This window comes from Micromys minutus, assembly GCF_963924665.1.
Source record: "Micromys minutus genome assembly, chromosome: 10".
NCBI classification, from domain to species: domain Eukaryota; kingdom Metazoa; phylum Chordata; class Mammalia; order Rodentia; family Muridae; genus Micromys; species Micromys minutus.
Window position 1 is genome coordinate 6,451,868 of NC_137979.1, and position 21,725 is coordinate 6,473,592.

The following is a 21,725-nucleotide window of genomic DNA, read 5'->3' on the forward strand; positions in this document are numbered from 1 at the left end:
TGTAGAGAAACATTGTCTCAAAAAACAAACAAGCAAAAAGTGCTTTTGGGAGCCAATCTGAAATTAACAAATTGAAAAGGATCACACCCTCTGGCCTAGTAGCTTCGTTTCTAAGAAGCTATCTTTCTGGTCTATCAGCACCAGTATGCAAAGTCATATATACAGTGGCAGCAGTGGCTAAATTTTAAAGTGTCCTAATGTCACTAGTTGAAATAGGTAAAATCTATTTTATGGATTATACGAACATTAAAAACAATGAAGCACACACACCTATGAACATAAAAGAACTTCATGGTTACATAAGGAAAGAACAGAGTGAGCTGGAAGTGGTGGTGCATGTCTTTAATCCCACCATTTGGGAGGTAGAGGCAGGTGGAGCTCTTGAGTTCAAGGTCAGTCTGGTCTAGCACAGTTAGGACTACAACTTGTCTTGAACAACTTCCCTTGTCTCAAAAATAAAAAAGAAAAGAAAGAGAACAGCATGAGGCCATTCACACCATGCTAATGCACCATGAGGGAAGCAGGATTAGCAATGTAGGAGCGCCTTGGTGAGTATTAGGCACTGTCAGCAAAGTACCAAGTGAACCTATGTCTACCCTGACCTGTGTTCTGAACCTTGTAGATGTGAAGTATGAAAAAGCATAAGTTACCTGTAACACATGCGGCACAGATAGCATGGACTGGAAGGGAGAGGCCAAGATGTCTATGTGTGAAGGGCTTAAGGGACGATTCCAAGGAGAAATGCACAGGAAAACACAGGCATTAAAGGAACAAAACTGTTCAGCTTGGTGAGGGGCAGAGTGAATAGAGATCAAGTGGGGAAGGCAAGGATGGAGTCTTTCCTATAATGACAACAGGAACCACCTATTAGTCTAGCAAAACAAAAACAAACAAACAAAAACCCAATGGGGAGAGAACAACAGGAGCTGTGGAGGTGGAGAAGGTCACCAAAGTAGTAGGTGAGTGACAGGGTAAAGCTGATGGAGGGAAAGCTGTCCTGGAGCATTGCTATGCAGGAATCCTGTCAATGGATTGAATTATAAGTATCGTAAAGAGTGACCCGAGGGACTGAGGATGTGGCTGTTGGCAGAGCACTTGCCTGCCATGTGTAAAACCCTGTGTTCAATTGCAAGACTGCATAAAACCATGTGGTGTGTGCCTATAATCTTGGCATTAGGATGGTGGAAGTAAGAGGATAGGGCTAGCCATGGCCACACAACAAGTTTGGAAGGCCAGCCAGAGTCACAGCACTACACAAAACTATCCCGTAAATAAACAAAAAAATGACCTTAAAAATGTCTGATCTCTCAAGGCAACAATTTAAGACATGAGCTTAAGACAGTTGAGGACCAGTTGTTATCTGGCAACTACATAGCCTGCTGTGGCCTAGAGTGCTGTCTGTTGGCTAAATAGATACATTAATTCACGTGAAGTAGAATGCTTTCCTTATAAAAGTTGGCTCTCAAAAGAGTATAAGAATTTCTAAGATCTAAGAAAACAGCAATTTATAAACGTATTTAGTCTTATAATTAAATACTCATTAATAGCTTGAAAGAGTGCCTTAAAAACTTCCCTAATACTCTACTGCCTTTTGTGAAGATGAATGGTAGTTCTGGTGGTCCTGAGCCTTAGAATGTCATCTGCCAAATGACAAAGGTCCCCATCCAAAAGGCAGCATCAATGGCCAGGAAGTCAAGAAGCCTCGTGCTGCAAAGCCCCCGGGATGTCTCATTCACACTGTGAAACGTATCGGTAGAAGGGACGCACTGCACTCTGGATGGCAGCAGCATCACCTCGGGCTCACTGCCAGCTCCAGCCAAGGCAGCCATGGCAGAAGCAGCCTGTACCGACATGGTAGGCATAAGAAATCTCGGTAAAGTCCTTTCTGCTCAGTTTTATTACTGCTCTGAAAAATCAAGGGTTAAAAGAAATCAAACTCAAGCTCAGAGGTGTGTCAGTGCAGCGCGCAGAGCTGTTGGAGCACATGTCCTCTGCCGGGACTGTACTGGTCAGCAGGGGCTGCTCTTCCCTCTGCTTCCAAGCCAGCCAACTGCCTCCCACACTTGCTCTTTGAAGGAGAAACTTCTGTGAGCCTGAGCTATCCTCTTTGGAAGCACACATGGCTGCCAGCCAGCCTGATGTCACAAATGGAGCAGCACCTCAGGCCTTTTGTTGTCACTTTAATAGTTACTTTCCCACCTCAGCATTTGGCAATAGTGTAGATTCAAACGCCTAAGATTCAGCCATGAGAAAGCAGGTGCTTAAGAGGTTAGAACAGCATCATTTAAAGAGACCCAAGCTTCTTTCCTCAAGACCTGTCCAGATCTTGCTTCCTTCCCTAGTCAATACCTAAAGGACTCAATGCAAATCTGAATGAATGACTGCTCAAAATAGCAAGTGTAAAAACAAAGGCAAACCCTGAACCAGATTTTTCCATTTCTCAAGCCATTGCTGACTAATAATTAGAAAGACCAAATACAGATGGATGTTTTTGTAATTATTATTTTAATTTAAAAGCATAAATACTAAGTTAATGCAAATGAAGTTTGAAAAAAGGGCAGTAAAGACATTTTCTGAAATATACTACTTTCTTTCATCATTGTGTTTAAAATTGTGCCCAACTTGATACTTAGGTTACCAAAAAAATAAAAAGCAAAACTAGCTATAGTTTATTAGTAGTTAAAAAAACTATATTATTAATTATGTATATATATATGTGTGTATATATATATATATAGTGTGTGTGTGTGTGTGTGTGTGTGTGTGTGTGTGTATGCCTTTGTGAGCCTGTATATATGAGTGTAGGATCTCATGGATCTGACTTTCAGGGAGTTGCGAGTGTCCTGGTGTGGGTCAGGGAACTGAACTCAGACACAGATGCAGCATAAGATGTAACTGTGGAACGGGCTCTCTAGCCCCATGATTGGCCTTTTAACTGCTGTCCCAGAACTCAGTATCAGGAGAACCTCTTGACTCCTTATATTTGGGTCAGAAGAAGTCCTTTTGCCCAAAGAAATGGTGTCATAAGTACTATGTTCCAGAAAAAAAAAATAGGATTTCTTCTTGTTGAATTCAGAATCCTAAATTTGGCAAACTTAAATGACCTTTTCCCCCCCAAGTTAAAACTATTATGACTTGCCAGGTGGCAAGCACATGTTTTTAATCTCAGCTCTGGCGGGGGGCAGTGAGGGGGAAGAGGAGGCAGACAGATTTCAGTGAGTTTGAGGCCAGCCTGGTCTACAGACTGAGTTCCAGGACTGCCAAGGCTGGGCTACACACAAAAACCCTGTCAAAACAAAACAAAACAAAACAAAAACCAAAAAACAAAAAACCCCAAGAAAACAAACAAACAAAACAAAATCAACCAACCAAAAACCAACCAACTAAACCTATTATGACTTTATTAAACTTATTTCCTTTAGCCAGCCTCCTAGATATCAGCTTTTAACATTAGGCGAATGGTTCAACCATTATTAACAAAAAAAAACATGTACTTAAAACAAAATAACCCTGCAGTAGACATGAAGTGCTACTGGCTATCTTTGGGTTAGTAACCGATCTCCTACAGGATGCTACCATATGAAACTGTAATGCATCTGTGGTCAGCACAGGAGGCCTGGGTAAAGCTCCACAGAGCTCCCCTTGAAGACAGGGATCCAGGCTTTCAACAATATGGCAGAGTCCTGGCTGCCTCAGATACAGAGTTGTGGGAGTTGCATGTTTCCCAAGTCTCAGAAGCAGTATGATGTAACACGTTTCACATGTGGAAAACAAAATATTGGAGAGCATTTTGGGCAAGTGACATATTGCAGTTTCATTTAAGCTGGGCGCTGGGTGTAGGTCGTCCGTCGGAAGCAGGTTCCATTCTCAGCCAGTGCTTCTGCTTACCGCTGCTTCAGATGATTACTAATAACAGATGCTAATCAGCTCTTCTCGAAAGTGCACTGTTAATTTCCTGTGTCACCTCAAATAGACTGCTGTGCGACAATGACGCTGACAGTATGCTTTATTCTACGACACCAAACAGTGAGGGACATTTTAGACTTTTTTTTTTGGCAAGGAGAAGGCAAATTTAGGAATCACATATGAATCTTAAGACATCACTGTTTGCAGGAGAAACCCCACAGACTGCATTGGAAGAGAATGTACTGCTATGCTTCTTATTCTTTAGTAGGATGCATCTGGTTAGCAGATAAGATAGCTCACTGAACAGTGTGACTGGAAAGCACCTCCACATCTCCTCATGTCAGCCCGCTCCTGGCTGGCTCCAGACAGTTCCCAGCTCTTCCTTGCTTACTCAGTGTGATACCTCACACTCCTCTGTGGAAATGCCCTCCCTTCCCCATGCAGACAGCCTGGGGCTATCAAGGCATTCCCCCACCAACTGGGCAGTTTAGGGAAAGGACAGGTAGTCTTTTATGACCTCAGCAATGCACATGTAACCATGTGGTACCTCACTGGGTGACAGCAGGCTTCTGCACTCTATGTTACACAGGGACACAGAACCAGGTACTGCAAACAAGGACTGGATTCACAGAAAACCTTTGAATACAGCAATCAACCTCCCACCCTGTCATTGGTCCCCTAGTTCCCTCTTGATCCCAAGTTCTCACTCCCTTTACAGCAGAATATGTCATTAACGTTTCTTTTCCACCATTGTTTTCCTCATCCACCTAACAGACAGCCACCTTCCTTTTTATGGCTTTCCAGTCATAAACCTCCAACTTGTCAAATTCAAGGTCATTACTCAGTCTATCTTACTCAGCATCTCAGGAGTTAAAGACTCCTGAAGTTTGCTTCTCTCAATCTGTGTGTTACCACCTACCCAGCACCTCCCCAGCTTCTGACCCACTGACAGCTAGTCTCTCCCTTCCATTCTCTAGCACCTCCTTTTCTACATGGAACACCACTCCAGCTTCAAATGCTACAGGTATGTCTAGACCCAGGATTCTGTATTTAACTTCCTGCTTGAATTCTTTATTTGGAAACCTACACAAACATTAAAGTACCCAACACAGACCTTTCCCTTTTCTCTCAAACCCTGAGCCTGCTGCACAAGTGAGAGCATGGAGAAACCCCTCAACCCTTCCCTTCCCTCAACTTAGAAGTGAGCTTCGTCAACTCCATGACTATCACTGTTTTCCATTTCCATGGCTACACCTAAGTCTTTTACCACCATTTGTAGAGAACAGAGTTAAAACTTCAAGACTGGAACATGGAGCCCCTGGGTTACAAACTGAAATGTCCAAGCCAGCCTGAGTACAATGTGTGACACCCTATCTCAAAAAACAACAAAGGAGAGAGAAAGGTGGCTTTCTGAATTCAAGGCCAGTCTGGTCTACAGAGGGAGTTCCAGGACAGTTACAGAGAAACCCTGTCTCCAAACAAACAACAACAACAAAAAAGGAAGACTAAGTAAGTAGCTACATACAAAAACCAGTGTTTCCATATACCAACAACAAACTATATGAAAACAATCTCATTTACAACAGTTATAAAAACAAAACCCTGGGAATTACTTAAATAACGACAAGAAAGACTACTACAAAAAACTGTAAGACACCAGTGACAGACTCAAAGAGAGCACAAAAAAGTTGAAAGATGGTCCCATGCCCACATTCATGGAATGGGAATACGTATTGCTGAACTGACTGACAGCTTTCGTGCAATCCATGTGAAAATACCTAGGACATCCTTCAGGTATCTAGGGGGAAAGTCCATGATTCATATGGACCCATAAACAAGGAAGCAAGCAGACAAAACCCAAATAGTCAAAGCAATCTTGGACAAAAAAGACAACAGAGAAAGGCATCACATTAGCACAGACTAGTCTAAACGCTCCAGCAATCAGAACAGCACAGTACTCTGACTGAGAAATAGATCCAAGATCAGTGGAGCAGAGCAGAGAGCTTAGGAATATAAGTATGTCTATTGTGACCTGGTCTTCCTCCAAGGAGCTAAGAACAGTGGGCAAAGGTTAGTTCCTTCGATAAATGGTACAGGGAAAGCTGAGAATCTAGATGCAGAGCATGAAACTATACCTGTTTCTTTCTACACATGAAAGTCAACACAGGGAGCATTTAACATCTGAAACTCAGACTATGGAAGGAAGCACCGGGCAACACGCACAACTCTCAACAGGCAAGGGCTTGTTTTGAGGGGACAAGATTCTGCCCAGCAAAGGAAACAATCAACAGAGTAAAGAGTCTACAGAATGGGAAAACGTGTTACCTACTCACCAGCTTGGTAAACATCCAGAACATAGAAGGAACGTAAAAATGAGTGGTCCACTGGGCGATGGTAGCACATGGTTTTCATCTCAGCACTCAGGAGGCAGAGACAGGCAGATCTCTGAGTCCAAAGCCAGTCCGGTCTACATAGTGAATTCCAGGACAGCCAGGGCTACGAAGAGATACCTTGTCTCGAAAAACAAACAAACAACAACAACAACAAAGTGGTTCAACTGTTGAGTCCAGGAGTTGCTCCATAAACCACAGGTACACAGATCTCAGTCAGACATAGTTTACTGAGCATTCACCCCAGGACTGATCAGTAGGGCTGCAGACCAGACTCGGGGCCCGGAATCCTACAGACCTGAAAGGCCACAAACACCTGTGCTGAGTTATTTCACCAACCAGGATGTCAGTTACCCACATACACATTTCTCTCTGCCAAGTAGGATGCCAATTCCCAGCGAGGTCTTAGAAACTTAAAACTTTTCTTGACCCCTACTCAAACTGGAATCTTACTCCAAATGGCTTCTCATACCAGTACAAACATCTCTCTTATGTTAGGGTGCATCTCAGGGCAGCTTATAAAAGCAAAAACCATAAAAGCTCACACAAAGGTGCAATGAGTGCGGCTGGATGGTTGGTTTGGGTCCAGGTTTATTGTGGCTAACCATACAAAGCAGTTCTAACTGACTACTATTGGGATTTCTTTCCCAGAACACCAAGGCATAGAACAGAAGAGAATGTGCAATCAGAATGTTTCCTTGTGACATTAATACCAGCAACAGGCAACAGTTACCCAGGCCTTAACACAATGAATTAAAGGGCAAATGAATTAAAGGGCACAGGAACTTCTCAAGATAACAATCAGCAAACACAAAAACACACCACTGTCATTTGCCATCAGTGAAATACACAAAATTTATATAATGAAAGACCACCTCACTCTAGTTAGAATGACTATTATAAAGCAAAATGCTGGTTAGGATGCAGGAGAAGAACTCTCATATACTCTGGGGTTCAGTTTGAAGGTTGGGTATTAAGCACTTTCAATTCCAGCAGGTACTCCAGATATAGAAGCAGGCGGGTCTCTGTGCACTGAGTCTACACAGTTAAGACCAACTCTAATAAACTAGCAAAATAGCTCAGGAATCAGCAGCTGCTGCACAAACCTGATGCTTTAACTTAATCACTGGAACCCACACAAAAATAGGTGGGAACCAAAGCCACCAAGCTGTTCTCTGACCTCCACAGAGGTGCCATGTACAAGCACACACCCCTCTTACACACATACAAAAGCAATACTTTTTTGAAGTTTAAAAAATATAAAACCCATTAAGAAATATATTTACCATACTATCCAAAGTATTACATGTTCCTAATACACACAGCTTTAAAATGTCTGAAAAGGCTGAAGCATTTAATCCCTTGGGAAGCAGAGGCAGGCAGATCTCTGTGGGTCTAAGGCCAGCCTGGTCTATATATCAAAGTTCCAGGCTATCCAGGGTTACATGATGAGTTCTTCTCCTCACCAAATACTGAAAATAAAACACTTATAACTAAAGAAGGGAGTGGGGACATCTAATCAGTGCCTACTGTATGCACGTGTGAAAATGTATTGACTCCCATTAATAAATACATACACATACACACACATATATGGTATGTTAATAAAATCAGTAATTTAAAAATACTATTCTATTTTCTGGGGAGAGGGGGTTTCAAGACAGAGTTTTTCTGTGTAGCCCTGGCTGTCTTCAAACTCACTCTGTAGACCAGGCTGGCCTCAAACTCAGATCCACCTGCCTCAGCCTCCTAAATGCAGAGATTAAAAGCTAAGCTACAAAAAAAAAAAAAAAAAAACAAAAAAAACAAAAAACCTCTATTCTTTCTTTCTTTTCCTTTTTTTTAAGATTTATCTATTTTGTGTATGTGAGTACACTATCCCTCCCTTCAGACACCAGAAGAGGGTATTGGATCCCATGTGAGCCACCATGTGGTCGCTGAGAATTGAATTCAAGACCTCCAGAAGAGTAGTCAGTGCTCTTAACTGCTGCTAAGCCCCAACACTCGATTCTTAAACAAACAGACAAACAAATAAGCAAACACATAAGTAGAGTGAATCAGAGGACTGTACATGAAGGCTACAACTGTTTCTCACTTTAAACTCATTACATTAAACTCACAGCAACTCACCTACTTCAGCTTCTCACCCGCTGGGATGATTGGCACTGAGCCACAATTATTGTTCTAGTAAAATCATTTAAAAAAAAAAAAATCAATCCAGGCTGGAGAGCTGGCTCAGCCAGCCAGTAGTTCTTGGACTGGTTAGGGCAGGTATGCTTTATAGTGTAAGCACACATGCAACACACAAGTATTTTTTCATTCTATGGTATATATGAAATGCCATATACTAAAGAGACAAAGATGGGAAAAAGCTGACCACAGTGTGCTAGCTGCAGGAAACAAGCACTTACTGGTCGAGAGTCTTGTAGTAGATGTCCAGGTCCTTATTCACCAGCTCTGTGGTCCTCATGACAATCATCATTTCTCTATACTTTTCCTCCGCATCTCGAAACTGAGGCTCTTGGAGTTCCTTCTTAAAGTGAAGAATTTCTTCTTTATAGCCTCTCTGTCGCCCCAATGCCAAACTGTGATTCCTTTTTATAGTGTCTATGTTCTCTTCCAACTTCTGATGCTCACTAGAAATGATTAGTGAGGACCACTGTTTAGCTTTTTGGCAACCTAAGCAGAAAGTCCCTTCATTCTCCTCAGGGATACACACATGAAGCAGCCCACCTTGTTTTCTAAGACTTAGGAGCTAATTCTCTTAACCTTCCAAAGTTCCGCAGGATTTCAGTTTCTGAGGAACAAAGTTTTGTACACCAAATAACCCTAATAGCACGTGAGCACCCCAGAAGCCCCGGCCGTTAGGTGTTGACAAGGTAAAGGGCTGCTGAGAATTCACACAACTGAGTCACACACTTCTGCTTTACAGCTAAGAACTGCCAACTGCCAACAATGACAAGTTAGTGGACGACAGATTTCAATCAGTTTTATTTACGAGTGTCAAAGACAATACAATTTTATCTGCAATAAGTTATTTTCTATAGTGAAATTCATTAAAAATTTGTTTCTGTTGCAGAAGTCTAAAAATCATAAATCTAACCAAAAAGGAGTAAGATATTCAAAAAATGTTGGTACCCTCATAGATTATACAGACTTCAATATATGCCTTAAATTTTTTTATTTGTTTATCACCCACTTAGTAAGTACCTGCTATGTGCTGAACACTGCTCACAAGTTTAGGGAAGTATTTTATAGTTGACCTGATTATCTATTTGGTTGATAGATACTTCTGCCATTTCCTAGTAGAGGAAAGGCCTGTTAGTGAGCAGATGCACTAAGTAGTCTGAAGCATGTTCAGCCAGGTATGGTGGTGCATGCCTTTAATCCCAGAACTTAGGATGCTACCCAGGAAGACCCTGCCTTAAATTTTAATCACAGAAGCAATTAAAAAAAAAAAAAACCTAGCTTGGGCTGGAGATGACTCAGCAGTTAAGAGCACTGGCTGCTCCTTCAGAGAACCTGGTTCAATTCCCACAACTCCACACTGTGGTCACAATCACCTAAAGCCAGTCCCAGGAGACCCAACACTGTTTTCGTGCTTCTACATGCATTACATGAATGTGGTGCACACACATACATGTGCGCAAAATACTCGTAAAACAAAAACAGAAAGAGAAAGAAAATAATGTTGGGGAAAAGGGTCCGGGAGGACACATCACTGCAGAAAACTGGGAATCTAACCCAGGTGCTGGAGAACAGCCAGTCCTCTTAATTACTGAGTCATCACTAGTGATCACTCCAGCTCCTGCTTTCTTCATCATAAGAACCTTCACTGAAATGAAACACTATTTTATACTGGGTGCAGTGATCACATCTATAATTCCAACCCTCAGGTGGTGGAGGCAGGAGCACTCTGAGTTTGGAGCCAGTCAAGGCTGTTCAAGGAGACCTCAAAAATAAACAACAAATACTACTGACTAAAACTAAAACCTACTTTTTCATCTGTAAAACTTGCATTTGTCCCATCTCCTTCAAATGTTGTTTTCGTTCTTCTTCTACTTCTTTCAGTTCTTCTCTTCTTTTTCTTAGTGTAAGGTTATCCTGTAGCCACCTTTCCTGTATCTAGACATAAACAGTTGTCAGTTAACAAAAATAAACAAGCTATTAACATGACCTCCCTAACAAGCCACTAACAGACACATGCACACAGCTAGAGACAGCACCGCCTTCCTTACAGTCATGTTAAACTAACAGAGGGAGATTCAGCCAGTGGGATAGAAGGGACAAGAAGGACAGAGCAGCTTGCGCTGACCCTTCCTGTCCATGATGTGAGGTCTTTTCTCTTAATAAATGAGTATGTATTTTTGTATACTTATTTACTTACAAAATGTTCATACATTTGGTAGTCATAAAATGTGATCATTTTATGTACACACAAAGTAATTATCTAAAATGGAAATATTAACCAGATGTTATTTTTAATTATTATATATTGTTAAGACAGGGTCTCACGTTGAAGTCCTGGTTAGCCTTGGAACCTCAGCCTGCTGAGATTAAAGGTGTGTTATCACCACTCCCAGCTCAGACATTATATTTCATATCACAACCTAGTAATCATCTTTCCCAGAACCACCACTATATAGCCTGCTGATCTGCTGCTCCATTAACATGACTGAAAAACAAATTTTAACAAATCTCGAGATCAATACAAACTAAAGTCTCCCCACTTTACTTCCTAGTCTTTTCATCTCCTACATGTGCCCAGACTATTATTAGATCCTTAGAGAACATCAGGTACAATCTCTGCCTTCAGGCTGACAAACACAAGTGGTCCTACTCTGAACATCCAAAGTATCTGACAGCACTTCAGATTTTTAAATTAGGGGTGTTCAACTAGGAGAGTCTATGTAATTACTACAAGATCCAAAGAACTACAGGACATGAAACATTGCTAATGCCTAACCCTCTGGATGAGGGATGCTCTATCCACAATCACACAAAGGAATAATGGCAGGAACATACAGCTGTGAGTTTGAGATTATTCTGCCATATGACCTCGAATATTAAAAAACCGGCTGTTGATTCTAAATGGTTTTAATCCTTAAAAAGACATTCAAGCCAGGCATAGTGGTGCATGCCTTAATTCTAGCACTCAGGAGGCAGAGACAGGAGAATCTCTGTGAGTTCCAGGCCAAACCTGGTCTACAAGACAGCTAGGGCTGTCACACAGAGAAACCTTGTCTCAAGCAAAGACAGAAAAGAAGAAAGATATTCAATCACTTGGCAAGAGTGATAAACAACTACCTGGACAGTTTCCCTGGTGATTACAAGGAATTACAGAAACAAATGTTATGAGACAATGTAGAAGCTGACACTGGTAGGGAAGATGTGTGGAAACTCAGTGATGTGGGAGCAGAGGAAAGAGCAGAGCTCTGACAATACTTGTCCCAGCAGTAAAGGACCTAGGTGGTTCCCCTCACACATGCTAAAGTCTTATATCCAGCTGTGCTCCTGAAAACCATTACTTTCAGATTAAAAAAAATTATCAAGAAGTATGGTAAAGCTGAGTGCAGTGGTGTGCGCCTTTAGTCCCAGTATTCAGGAAGCAGAGACAGGACAATCTGAGTTCAAGGCAGGTCTGGTCTACATAGTGAGTTCCAGATCAGCCAGAGATACACAGTGGCTCAAGAAGAAAGAAGCATTTAAGGTACCATTATGCAAATTCTTGAGAGGCATTATTATAAACAGCTAAGGTAGCCAAGTGACATGGCTGTAAGTGTTCAGTGGCTGAGACAACCCAAGACACACTGCAGGCAGCTGGCTTTCTGAAGTTTTGCCATGGAGAACCTAGCTTGTGGTTTTTCCTTATTAGGAAAAGAGAAAGGTTGCTTTCATTTGGTGTGATGCAATATTTGAATTAACTTTTGTGATGACGTGAAAGCTCTTTATAAAGTGCTATCACACTGTAGGTGAGAACTGGTTCTCATGGCACGTTCCTCACCTGGCTGCAGAGTCATCAGACAGGACTTCCTTTTAGGTTAGCTTCCAGTAGGTAAAAGACAACAGCTTTGCAAGTCAGGGAATGTTCTCATTTTTAAACTGGATAATTTTAGGTAAACTAATTTAAGTTCTCTAAGCATCAGCTCAGCTTCATGGAATATGGTGATAATGCCACCTACTGTAAAGTTAACACTGTGAAGGTTAAGTAAGGCAGGACAGTGCCTGGCTCAGTAACTGCTTGCAAAAAGCTTTGGAGTCCAATTTTCCTTTGTATTGTAAGCAGTGGGAATTCTAACTGTAGCTCACAGCATAGAAAGAATAAGACAGTGAAAGGAAAATAGGTTAACACTTAAAAGTTCCTCAGTACTATTTGATGCTTTGTGCATGTCTGTGTGTGGCAGCCAGGACAGCCCTGAGTGTCACTCCTCAGCCTACTTCAGTGTTTTTAGTTTTTGAGGCATGGTCTCTCAGTGACCCTGGAACTCACCAGTAAGCACCAGGCATAGCCTGTCTCTGCCTGTGTGCCACTGTTCTTGGCTTTCACGAGTGCTGTTTAGTACTGTATTCAAAACCTGACAAAACAGGGTAAACTTCTTATAATTTTTATGACAAATAACCTCTACTTTCCCTTCGCCAAAAGAAGGAAGGCAGAGTAGACTTCAAATTACTTTAAGATGGAACTTTTTGTTTTTTTGGAGGAAAGGTTTTATTTGGCTTACATGCAGTGTAGGGACCTGGAGGCAGGAGTTGATGCAGAGGCCATGGAGGAACTCTGCTTATTGGCCTGCTCCTCATGACTTGCTCAGCCTGCTCATACGGGCTCTCTCTGTCACCCTCTCTCCTGCTCGTGCGCCCCTCCCTTCCTTTCTTATTTATTTAACATACTCACTTTACATCCTGCTCACTGTCTCTTCCCACAATCCTTCCTTCTCCCCTTTTCCTCTGAGTAGGTGGGGGCCCCCTGGGTATCTTCCCACCCTGGTACATCAAGTCTCTGCTAGGCTAGGCCCATTTTAGGATACAACTTAACGTGACTTAAACAAGCACGTACCAAGTGAGTTTCCAGCCACAGAGCTCAGCTGATACAGTAATGCATATAATCTGCCACTTCTGACTTCCAGACAGAACCAACAGCACACAGATATGTGAGGAGGAAACTATTAGGACAGTTGGCTCACAATTACAGAGGGTAAGAAAGCTCACAACAAGGTGTCAGCAAACTCAATGATTCGATTCCAGGATGCTGGAAACACAGCTCAACATTAAGCCCAAGAACCTGAGGGTCAATGGTCTAAGTTCTAGATTCTTTCTTCATCCTGCCTCTACCACCCAAGTGTTGGGATTCCAGTGTTTAACACTGCCTGTGTAACATAACACATGTGCTCAGTTTATACAATGCTAGTGATCAAACCATGGCTCCTACATGCTAGGTAAGTACCCTACCAACTGAGCTACATCTCCAGCCCAAGACCCTGGAGGTCTGAGGTCCAAGAGCAAAAGCAGTGTGTCCCACAGAGCTGGAAAAATGGTTTAGCAGCTAGAGCACTTTCTGCTCTAGCAGAAGATGGAGTTTGGATCTGGCACCCATGCTTGTAGCTCACAATCACCTGTAACTCCAGTTCCAGCGAATCTGATGGCCTCATGTGGTCCCTGCAGGCATGTACGTTCTCATATACACACATACATACACTAAAATAGATCTTCAGAAACAATGTGTTTTAGCTCAAGAGACATTCTTTCCTCTTTTGGCTCTCAGCTCATGGAAAGGTGCCTGCTCACACTATAAGCTGACATTCTAGATACATGTATGAGGGTCAGGCCAATTGCTTTCGTACTGATATTTCACATGTGAAATGCCTGGGCATGGTTGTACATGCCTGTAATCCCAGAACTTGGGAGGTAAAAACAGGATGGTCAGGAGTTCAAGGTTTTCAGCAACTAGCTATAGGTCAGCCTGCACTTCAAGACCCTGTCTCAAAGAAACGATAAAAATGCTTGGTGATACAGCCAGATATTCAGTAGAAAGCTGCTCTGGCTAATACTCAAAAGGCAAATATTTTACCAATAAACTATTTCCTCAAGTCTTCAAAGAAAGTTTAATTATCATGTACAACAAAGAAAATAAAGCAAACATCCAGTCTGGCTTAATACAATACAAACATACCAGGCAGTGGTGGCACACACCTTTAATTCCAGCACTTGAGAGGGAGAGGCAGGAGGATCTCTGTAAGTTCTGATCTACAGTGTGAGTTCTAGGATAGCCAGGGTTACACAGAGAAACTCTATCTTGAAAAACTAAAACCAGTCCAAAAAAAAAAAAAAAAAAAAAAAAAAAACCCCAACACAAACAGAAAAAGAATGCTGTTTCAAAGACAGTAACTACCAAGCCTGCCTAAGGCATGTCGAAGGTAATGTGTCAACCTAATTTCTTTTTTAGCTCTTTGAGCCAGGGTTTCTCTGTGTAGGCCCCACTGTCCTAGAACTCAATCTGTACACCAGGCTAAACTAGAAATCTAACTGCTGGGATTAAAGGCATGAGTCTGGAAAAGACAATGTCTCAATCCAATTTTAACTATATTATAGACAATAATTTTATTAATAGAGAAAATGACACATGCACGAACTCCAAAATGACTTAACATATTTTCCTCATATATAATTGTTAAGGACACGCTGGAACTTAGTCCTACACCTAGCCTACATAATGAGACCTGTCGAAAAGAAATCCTGAGTTCATGTAAGATCAACACATTCACTGAACAAACAGAAAGTTTAAAAAAAGACATAAAATAAGTGTAAGATAAATATATAAACTTAGTGTATATGTATCTTATATGCAAATATAAACTTTATCTGTGTATCTGCTGACACAGAAGTAAAACATTCATTCAAGATTAAATAAGAATCTAACAGAAACAACATCTAGGAAGGAGACAGAGTAGGAGGAGGGAGATATTAATTCCTTTCATCTTTAAACTTCTTTTAAAGACGGGATACTATAGGTAGCCCTAGTTGGCCTGGAACTCAGTATAGGTACCAGGCTGGCCTTGAACTCAAGAGATGCACCTGCCTCTGCCTTCTGAGAGCTGGGACTAAAAGCATGTGCTACCATTGCCGTGTCTGGCCTTTTATGTTTAAACGTTTACCACCTGAGTCCTTTGCTAAAAGTAAAAATGAAAAATAAAAAATAAAGAGCGTCAACGAGTCACTCCCTCTATTTGCATGTGGTCCCGCTCATCCTCTTAATGAAATGCGACACAAACAGTGCTGACACAGCCTCGGGCAGCAAGCCTACCTTCTGTGTGTCGATGTCCTGCCTCATGGTTCCCATTTCTTTATTTATCTTTTCTTTGTGTTTGTCACATTCATTTAGTTGAATGACAACTTCATTAAGTTCAGTTTCTTTTTGCTAAAAAAATAAATAAATAAAAAATAAAAATCATTAAGTGCATGAAATAAAAACAAAGAAATAATAATCTTGTTTTAATTACCTTCTTATAGTCATCTTTTCCATCTTGAATATAACTTTCTATGTCTTTCATGTAACCATGAATATTTTTAACTTTGTCTTTGATATCATTGATCTGTGGAAAAACATTTATAAAATTTAAACACATACATACTGAAACAAAACCATTACACTAGATGAGCTGGGCATGGTAATATGTGCCTGGAATCTTAGTACTTGGGAGGGAAGCTGAAAGAGGAGGATAGCCATGACTCCAAGGCCAGCCTGGTCTACACATCAAGTGCCAAGGCAGTCAGAGCTAGAGTGAGACTGCCTCAAGAAAACAAGCAATGGCCTGGTGGTGGTGCACACCTTGAATCCAAGTGCTTGGGAGGCAGAGGCAGGTAGGCCTCTGTGAGTTGGAGGCCACAGCCTAGTCTACAGAATTCCAGAACAGCCAACTATACTCAAGAATTTAATATAATGTAATCCTTACATGCCAAGAAAACGTTGACTAATTCCGGGTTACACACTGTTTTACGTGTACTTTTTGCTCATTGTAACTAGTAAGACCTTAATGCAGAGTATCAAACCTTAAAAAAAAGAAAAAAAAAAAAAAAGCCAAGCACTGACACAATTGTATTTGTACACATTTATGCAAAAATGTTTAAAATTTTTTTTCTTTTATCTTTGTTTTTTAAAATAAAGTTTAAAAAAAAAATTACCATGGCTCTTTTATAACCAGAACTTATTCAGATACAAGTATGAACATAATCTTGCTATTATACTTCCAAAACAAATGCTTTAGGAATCGCAAATAATACATTTGCAACAATTCTTGAAATGTATCTTCATGTATGATAGTTTACATGAAATGGAGAGATTTACGAAAATTACCTAAATCTGGAAATCTGAAGTGTAAAAAAAAAGATTAAATAAAAAGAAAGAATTAAAAAAAAAAAAGAATTTGATATAATGTAAAAAATATATCACAGTTCAGTGGATAAAAGCATTTGCTATGCTAGTCTGAAGACCCGACTTCAACTTTCCAGCAATCATGTTAAAAACAAAACAAAACCAAACTCTGGGCATGGTTGTGCGTGCCTGTAACCTCAGCACGGAGGTAGGGAGAACGGAGGATTCTGGAAGCTCTCTAGGCAACTCCAGTGAGACTCGGGTTCAGTGAGATAAGCGGGGGGTCACAGACCTGAAGGTGCTCTATCTTAGCAGTTATTTATATGAAACAATAGTGCTATAAATGTTTAACACAGACACTGGGTAAGTAAAATATAGAACCAAGAACTTACTTTATCCTGAGCCATTTTGTTACTTGTATGTTTTCTGTGGATTAGTTCTTCTTTATCCTGCTGCAACTTCTCCAGTGCTGTCTCCAATGGGCTTATTTGTTCTTTAGCATCCTAAACACACACAGACAAAACCAGACAGTCATGTAACACTTCATTATCTTATTTTAGATGCCTTATGTCCCAGATGTCAGGCTTTACTGTCAGGGTCATGAAGACCACACCATTGCTTCTATTCACATATTTCAGAGAGGCAAACGGCACAAACAGTAACTTGCTCAAGGTCATGGAAGTAGATGAACTAGGTACCAAACATAAAGAACTAACAAGGAGGGCTAAGAAGGGGGCATTGAATCTCACTGAGAAAGGGAAATAAATATTCTAGGCATCATGGGGGTGGGCAGGAGACAGAGTACTGGGAGACAACTGGAATGGAGGGAGGTGCAATTTCTAGGATAAACTAGAAATCTAGGGCAATAGAAACTCTCAGGAATTTACGAGGGGACCTAGCTATGACTTCTAGTAGATAAGAAGCCTGGACTGTCCATCTTGTATAACCATCCAAGATTTACAATGGAGAGATTGGAACACCAACCCAGCTACAACACCTTCAACTTAGAATTTGTCCTGTCTACAAGATATACAGGGGTAAAGATAGAGCAGAAATTGCAGGAATGGCCAACCCATGACTTCCCTCAGCTTGACACCTGTCACAAGAGGGCGCCTACTCCTGATGCTATTAGTGCTATTCTGCTACACTTACAGACAGGAGCCTGGCATAACCATCATTACAGAGGAGTCACCCAGCAAATAATGGAAACAGATGCAGAGACCCACAGCCAAACATTAGGAGGAGCTTGGGGAATACTGCAAAAGTGGGACAGGAAGGATTGAAGAAGCCAGAGAAGTCAAGGACACTACAAGAAAAACTACAGAACCAACTAACCTGGGCCCATAGGGGCTCACAGAGACTGAACCACCAGCCGTGGAACCTGCCCATCACACATGCTACAGTTGTGTCTTTATGGAGGACTCCTAACAGCAGGAGCAGGGGCTGTCTCTGACTGTCGCCTGCCTTTGGGACCCTTTCCCCTACTGTGCTGCCTCTTCTACCTCAATAGGAGAGGATGAGCCTAGTCTTCCTGCAACTTGATATGCCAGGGCTGGTTGGTATCCAGAGAGGCCTCCCTTTTCTGAAGAGAAAGGGAGGAGGAGTGAATGGAGGGGAGAGAAGATGGGGTAAGAGGACTGGGAAGAGAGGAGGAAGAGGAAACTGTGGTCAGGATGTAAATCAAATAAATAAAACAATCAACTGAAATAGCTAAGAGTCTAACCTAGTCCAGTTCCAGAGATGATGCTACCAAAATAATTAGATTATTGATCTAGGCCATGTGGTCCCAATTATACCACATAGTTGTTTTGTTTTTTTTTTTTTATAGTATGTTTAAAGATTTTTTAAAAATTATTTTATTGGATATTCTCTGTATTTACATTTCAAATGTTATCTCCTCCCCATCCCCTTGTTTCCATGAAGGTGCTCCCTCTCCTAATCACCCTCTCCACCTCAGTGCCTTGGCATTCCCCTACACTAAGAAAACATGTCTCCACTGGACCAAAGGCCTCTTCTCCCATTGATGCCAGACATTGCTATCCTCTTCTACATATGCAACTGGAGCCATGAGACTCTATGTGTGCTCAATGGTCGGTGTTTTAGTCCATGGGAGTTGTGGAGGGTCTGGTTGGATAATGTTGTTCTTCTCATGATATACCACATAGTTTTATGCATGGATTTTCAAGAGCTCAACAGGAACCTATGGACCTATATCAGCTCTATGTGATCAAAGACTAGAAAGGTCATCCAGTCCAACATTCTTTCTTACATGTCAACTAAGCAGTATTTTCAAGGTACTACAGCATACTCATTAATGGTGGTGTACCTACACCCATTCTGGAAGAAAGAGGACTTTCAAATGATAAACTATTGCACTGATCTAAATCCCTTATAACACTGCTGCTGTACACACATACATGATAACCATAGTTTAAAACAATGAACCTTGAAATCTCAAACATGTTCTGAACCTACAAGGTTACAGGTAGACACAGACATTCATTTGTGACCTCAGTACTGCTGTTTTCTCATGCTGGAAGATGGTGGTGTGGTGGAAAGCCACAGGCCTCCCTGTCAGACGATTTTTCTGAGAATCAACGTTGCTTCCTTCCATGGGCAACCATGATGCATTCTATTCTAAAATCCCAGTTTCTTTTTTCTACACAGAAATACTTGGTTATCTATATCAACAGGGCTGGGAGGCACTCAATATTTTAAGTTAAAATCACTTACAACCAGTCAAGACTACTACAAAGTAATACTATTTTGTATTTTAAGTCCAACTTATTTAATCCAAAAGTTACTTAAGAAATAAAGAAACATTTATAGCAATCACTATTAAATAAATTGGGTAAGTTGTATAGTACTGAGTGACTCTGATTATGCAAACCTGGGTTAGAACAGTTGCTCTGATCCACTAAGATAAAGGCAGTGGGTACACTTCTGTGTCTGTGGCAGGGCCATCCCTGCTCACTGTACTGACAGTCTGAGTCACACAGGAGGCTGAATGGAAGTAGTGCCAACACACAGATGTCGGCCATGGGTACAACGCTTGGGGACAAGAACTCATATACAGTTATGCAGCCGTCAACTGACCACTTCCAGTAACGACACTCACACCTAACCCGACACTTGGTTCCTCCTCATATGTCCCAACTCTTTCTTCCCAAATCTTTACTTATGCTGTCACTTAGAAATCACACAAAAAAGCATTATAACACTTACACTTGATTTTCACAGTAACTGTAATCATGTCTGTTACACTAATAACAGGAATTTTTTTGTCTAAAGTAACCTAAAAAATGCTACCTTTATTTCTCTGTTTAAAGACTGAACTTCAGTGGATAATTCCACAGTCTGCTCTTCCATTTGCTGACGCCGTTGCAAATTGGTGGCTATCTGCAGTTTCTCTGATTTCAGCTCGTTTGTTTTACTTTTCAGGTGTTGAATTTGCTCCTGCTGGTCCTGTATAAGCTTACGGTTCAATTCAATCTTACTGGAAACTGCACAGAAACATAATGGTACAGTGACTAATGGGTGGGTAGAGAAAACACTGCTATTATCCTTTGGGTTCTTATAGTGGACAAAATTCAAGGCGGAATTCCAGGGGCCCTCACTGTATGGAGCAAGTGTATTTTGCTTGCTGTTCCCACATGGCCACTCTTGGGTGAAGCTCACAGGACAGATCCCACTAGGAAAGCATGCAGCTTATCTGTGTACAATTCCAAGTCTGTTGAACAAGGCAAAGAAGCCAAGCAGTGATGCTTGGAGAGAAGAGAATGAACCATGGTGGGCTCTCACACAGAGTAGGTTCTGAAGTCTTTGAGGGATGTGAAGAAAGACACATTACCTGTATCCAGTTTGTGTTGCTTTTCTTGTTTTTCCTGGTTAACCTGCTGAACAGTCCGATCCAGGTCTACTCCCTGCAGCTTAGCTGCCTGCTGGGCAATTTTCCTTTCAACATCTTTCAGCTCCATCTGAAGAACAGAACAGTTATTCCTAAGAGACTTACCACATCATCATGATTCAGACCCTTTTAAGGCCAGGCATAACAGGATAAAAAGCGAAATTAAGTTCTAGTCCTTCAAATAAAGTAAATGAATTATTATGTCTTGGGACTGGAGAAATGGCTCAGTGGTTAAGACGACTCACTGACTGCTCATCCAGAGGTCCTGAGTTCAAATCCCAGCAACCACATGGTGGCTCACAACCATCTGTAATGAGATCTGATGCCCTCTACTGGTGTGTCTGAAGACAGATATAATAAATAAATAATAAATAAATCAATCTTAAAAAAAAGAATTATGCCTTAATTTCCATAGTTTATAAATACTTTAATCCTAGAAATGTATACAAATCAGTTGTCTCCACTGATTAGCTACTGTGTGTGTGTGTGTGTGTGTGTATGTATGTTCATTCCATCTGTCTGTCTGTCTGGGGAGAGGACAAGGTCTCACTGTGTAGGCCTAGCTGAACTGGCACTTGCTATATAGACCAGGCTGGCCCTGAACTTATGGAGATTCACCTGCCTCTGCCACTCCAGTGCTGGAATTAAAGGTGTGTGCACCGTGTCCATACTGTTTTTCACACTTACATTTCACATTCAAGTCCCCACAAATCAATTTTATTCTGCTGTAAACTGCAGCAGCGTACCTGGAACCTCTCCATAATTGTGACATCTGTCAGGCACACTTTAGCACTTTCTTCTTCAGGCATTATTGTTCCCAAGAGCGTTTCCTGCTCTTCTATGTCATTCTTCAGGCGCTGTATGTCTCTATTGACACTCTGTAGTTTGTTTCTTAATTCTGGTATTTCCTTTTCCTTCAAATCAATTATGCTTTGCCTTAAAGGAAAACACAACGAAAGTCAATCCGGCTGACATGTTCTCCTAACTAAAGTGAAGCTATGTGTTTTTGGCAGAAACAGCACAGAAGAGCTGCTACCCTTTCTAGGATATCCTGTCAATGGCTCAAAGACGTCAATGTGTCTGTTACTTGTGATGTTTACCCTATTCACTTGGGTACGGTGGTGTAGCCATACTTCTCGACTAGAAGTTGACTACT

The 21,725-nt window shown here is 41.3% G+C and overlaps 1 protein-coding gene across 1 annotated transcript in view; it reads right to left on the bottom strand.

Moving 5' to 3' along the window:
* Window positions 1–21,725, bottom strand: part of RAD50 (RAD50 double strand break repair protein) — a 54,780-nt gene that overhangs the window by 10,256 nt on the left and 22,799 nt on the right. Inside the window, exons 14-21 of the mRNA XM_080922578.1 lie at window positions 21,316–21,505; window positions 20,513–20,639; window positions 19,972–20,165; window positions 17,055–17,165; window positions 15,791–15,883; window positions 15,595–15,708; window positions 10,294–10,421; window positions 8,708–8,932 (exon numbers count right to left, since the gene is read on the bottom strand). Coding sequence (XP_080778704.1) covers window positions 8,708–8,932; window positions 10,294–10,421; window positions 15,595–15,708; window positions 15,791–15,883; window positions 17,055–17,165; window positions 19,972–20,165; window positions 20,513–20,639; window positions 21,316–21,505 — 1,182 coding nt within the window. The remainder of the gene's footprint in view (window positions 1–8,707; window positions 8,933–10,293; window positions 10,422–15,594; window positions 15,709–15,790; window positions 15,884–17,054; window positions 17,166–19,971; window positions 20,166–20,512; window positions 20,640–21,315; window positions 21,506–21,725) is intronic.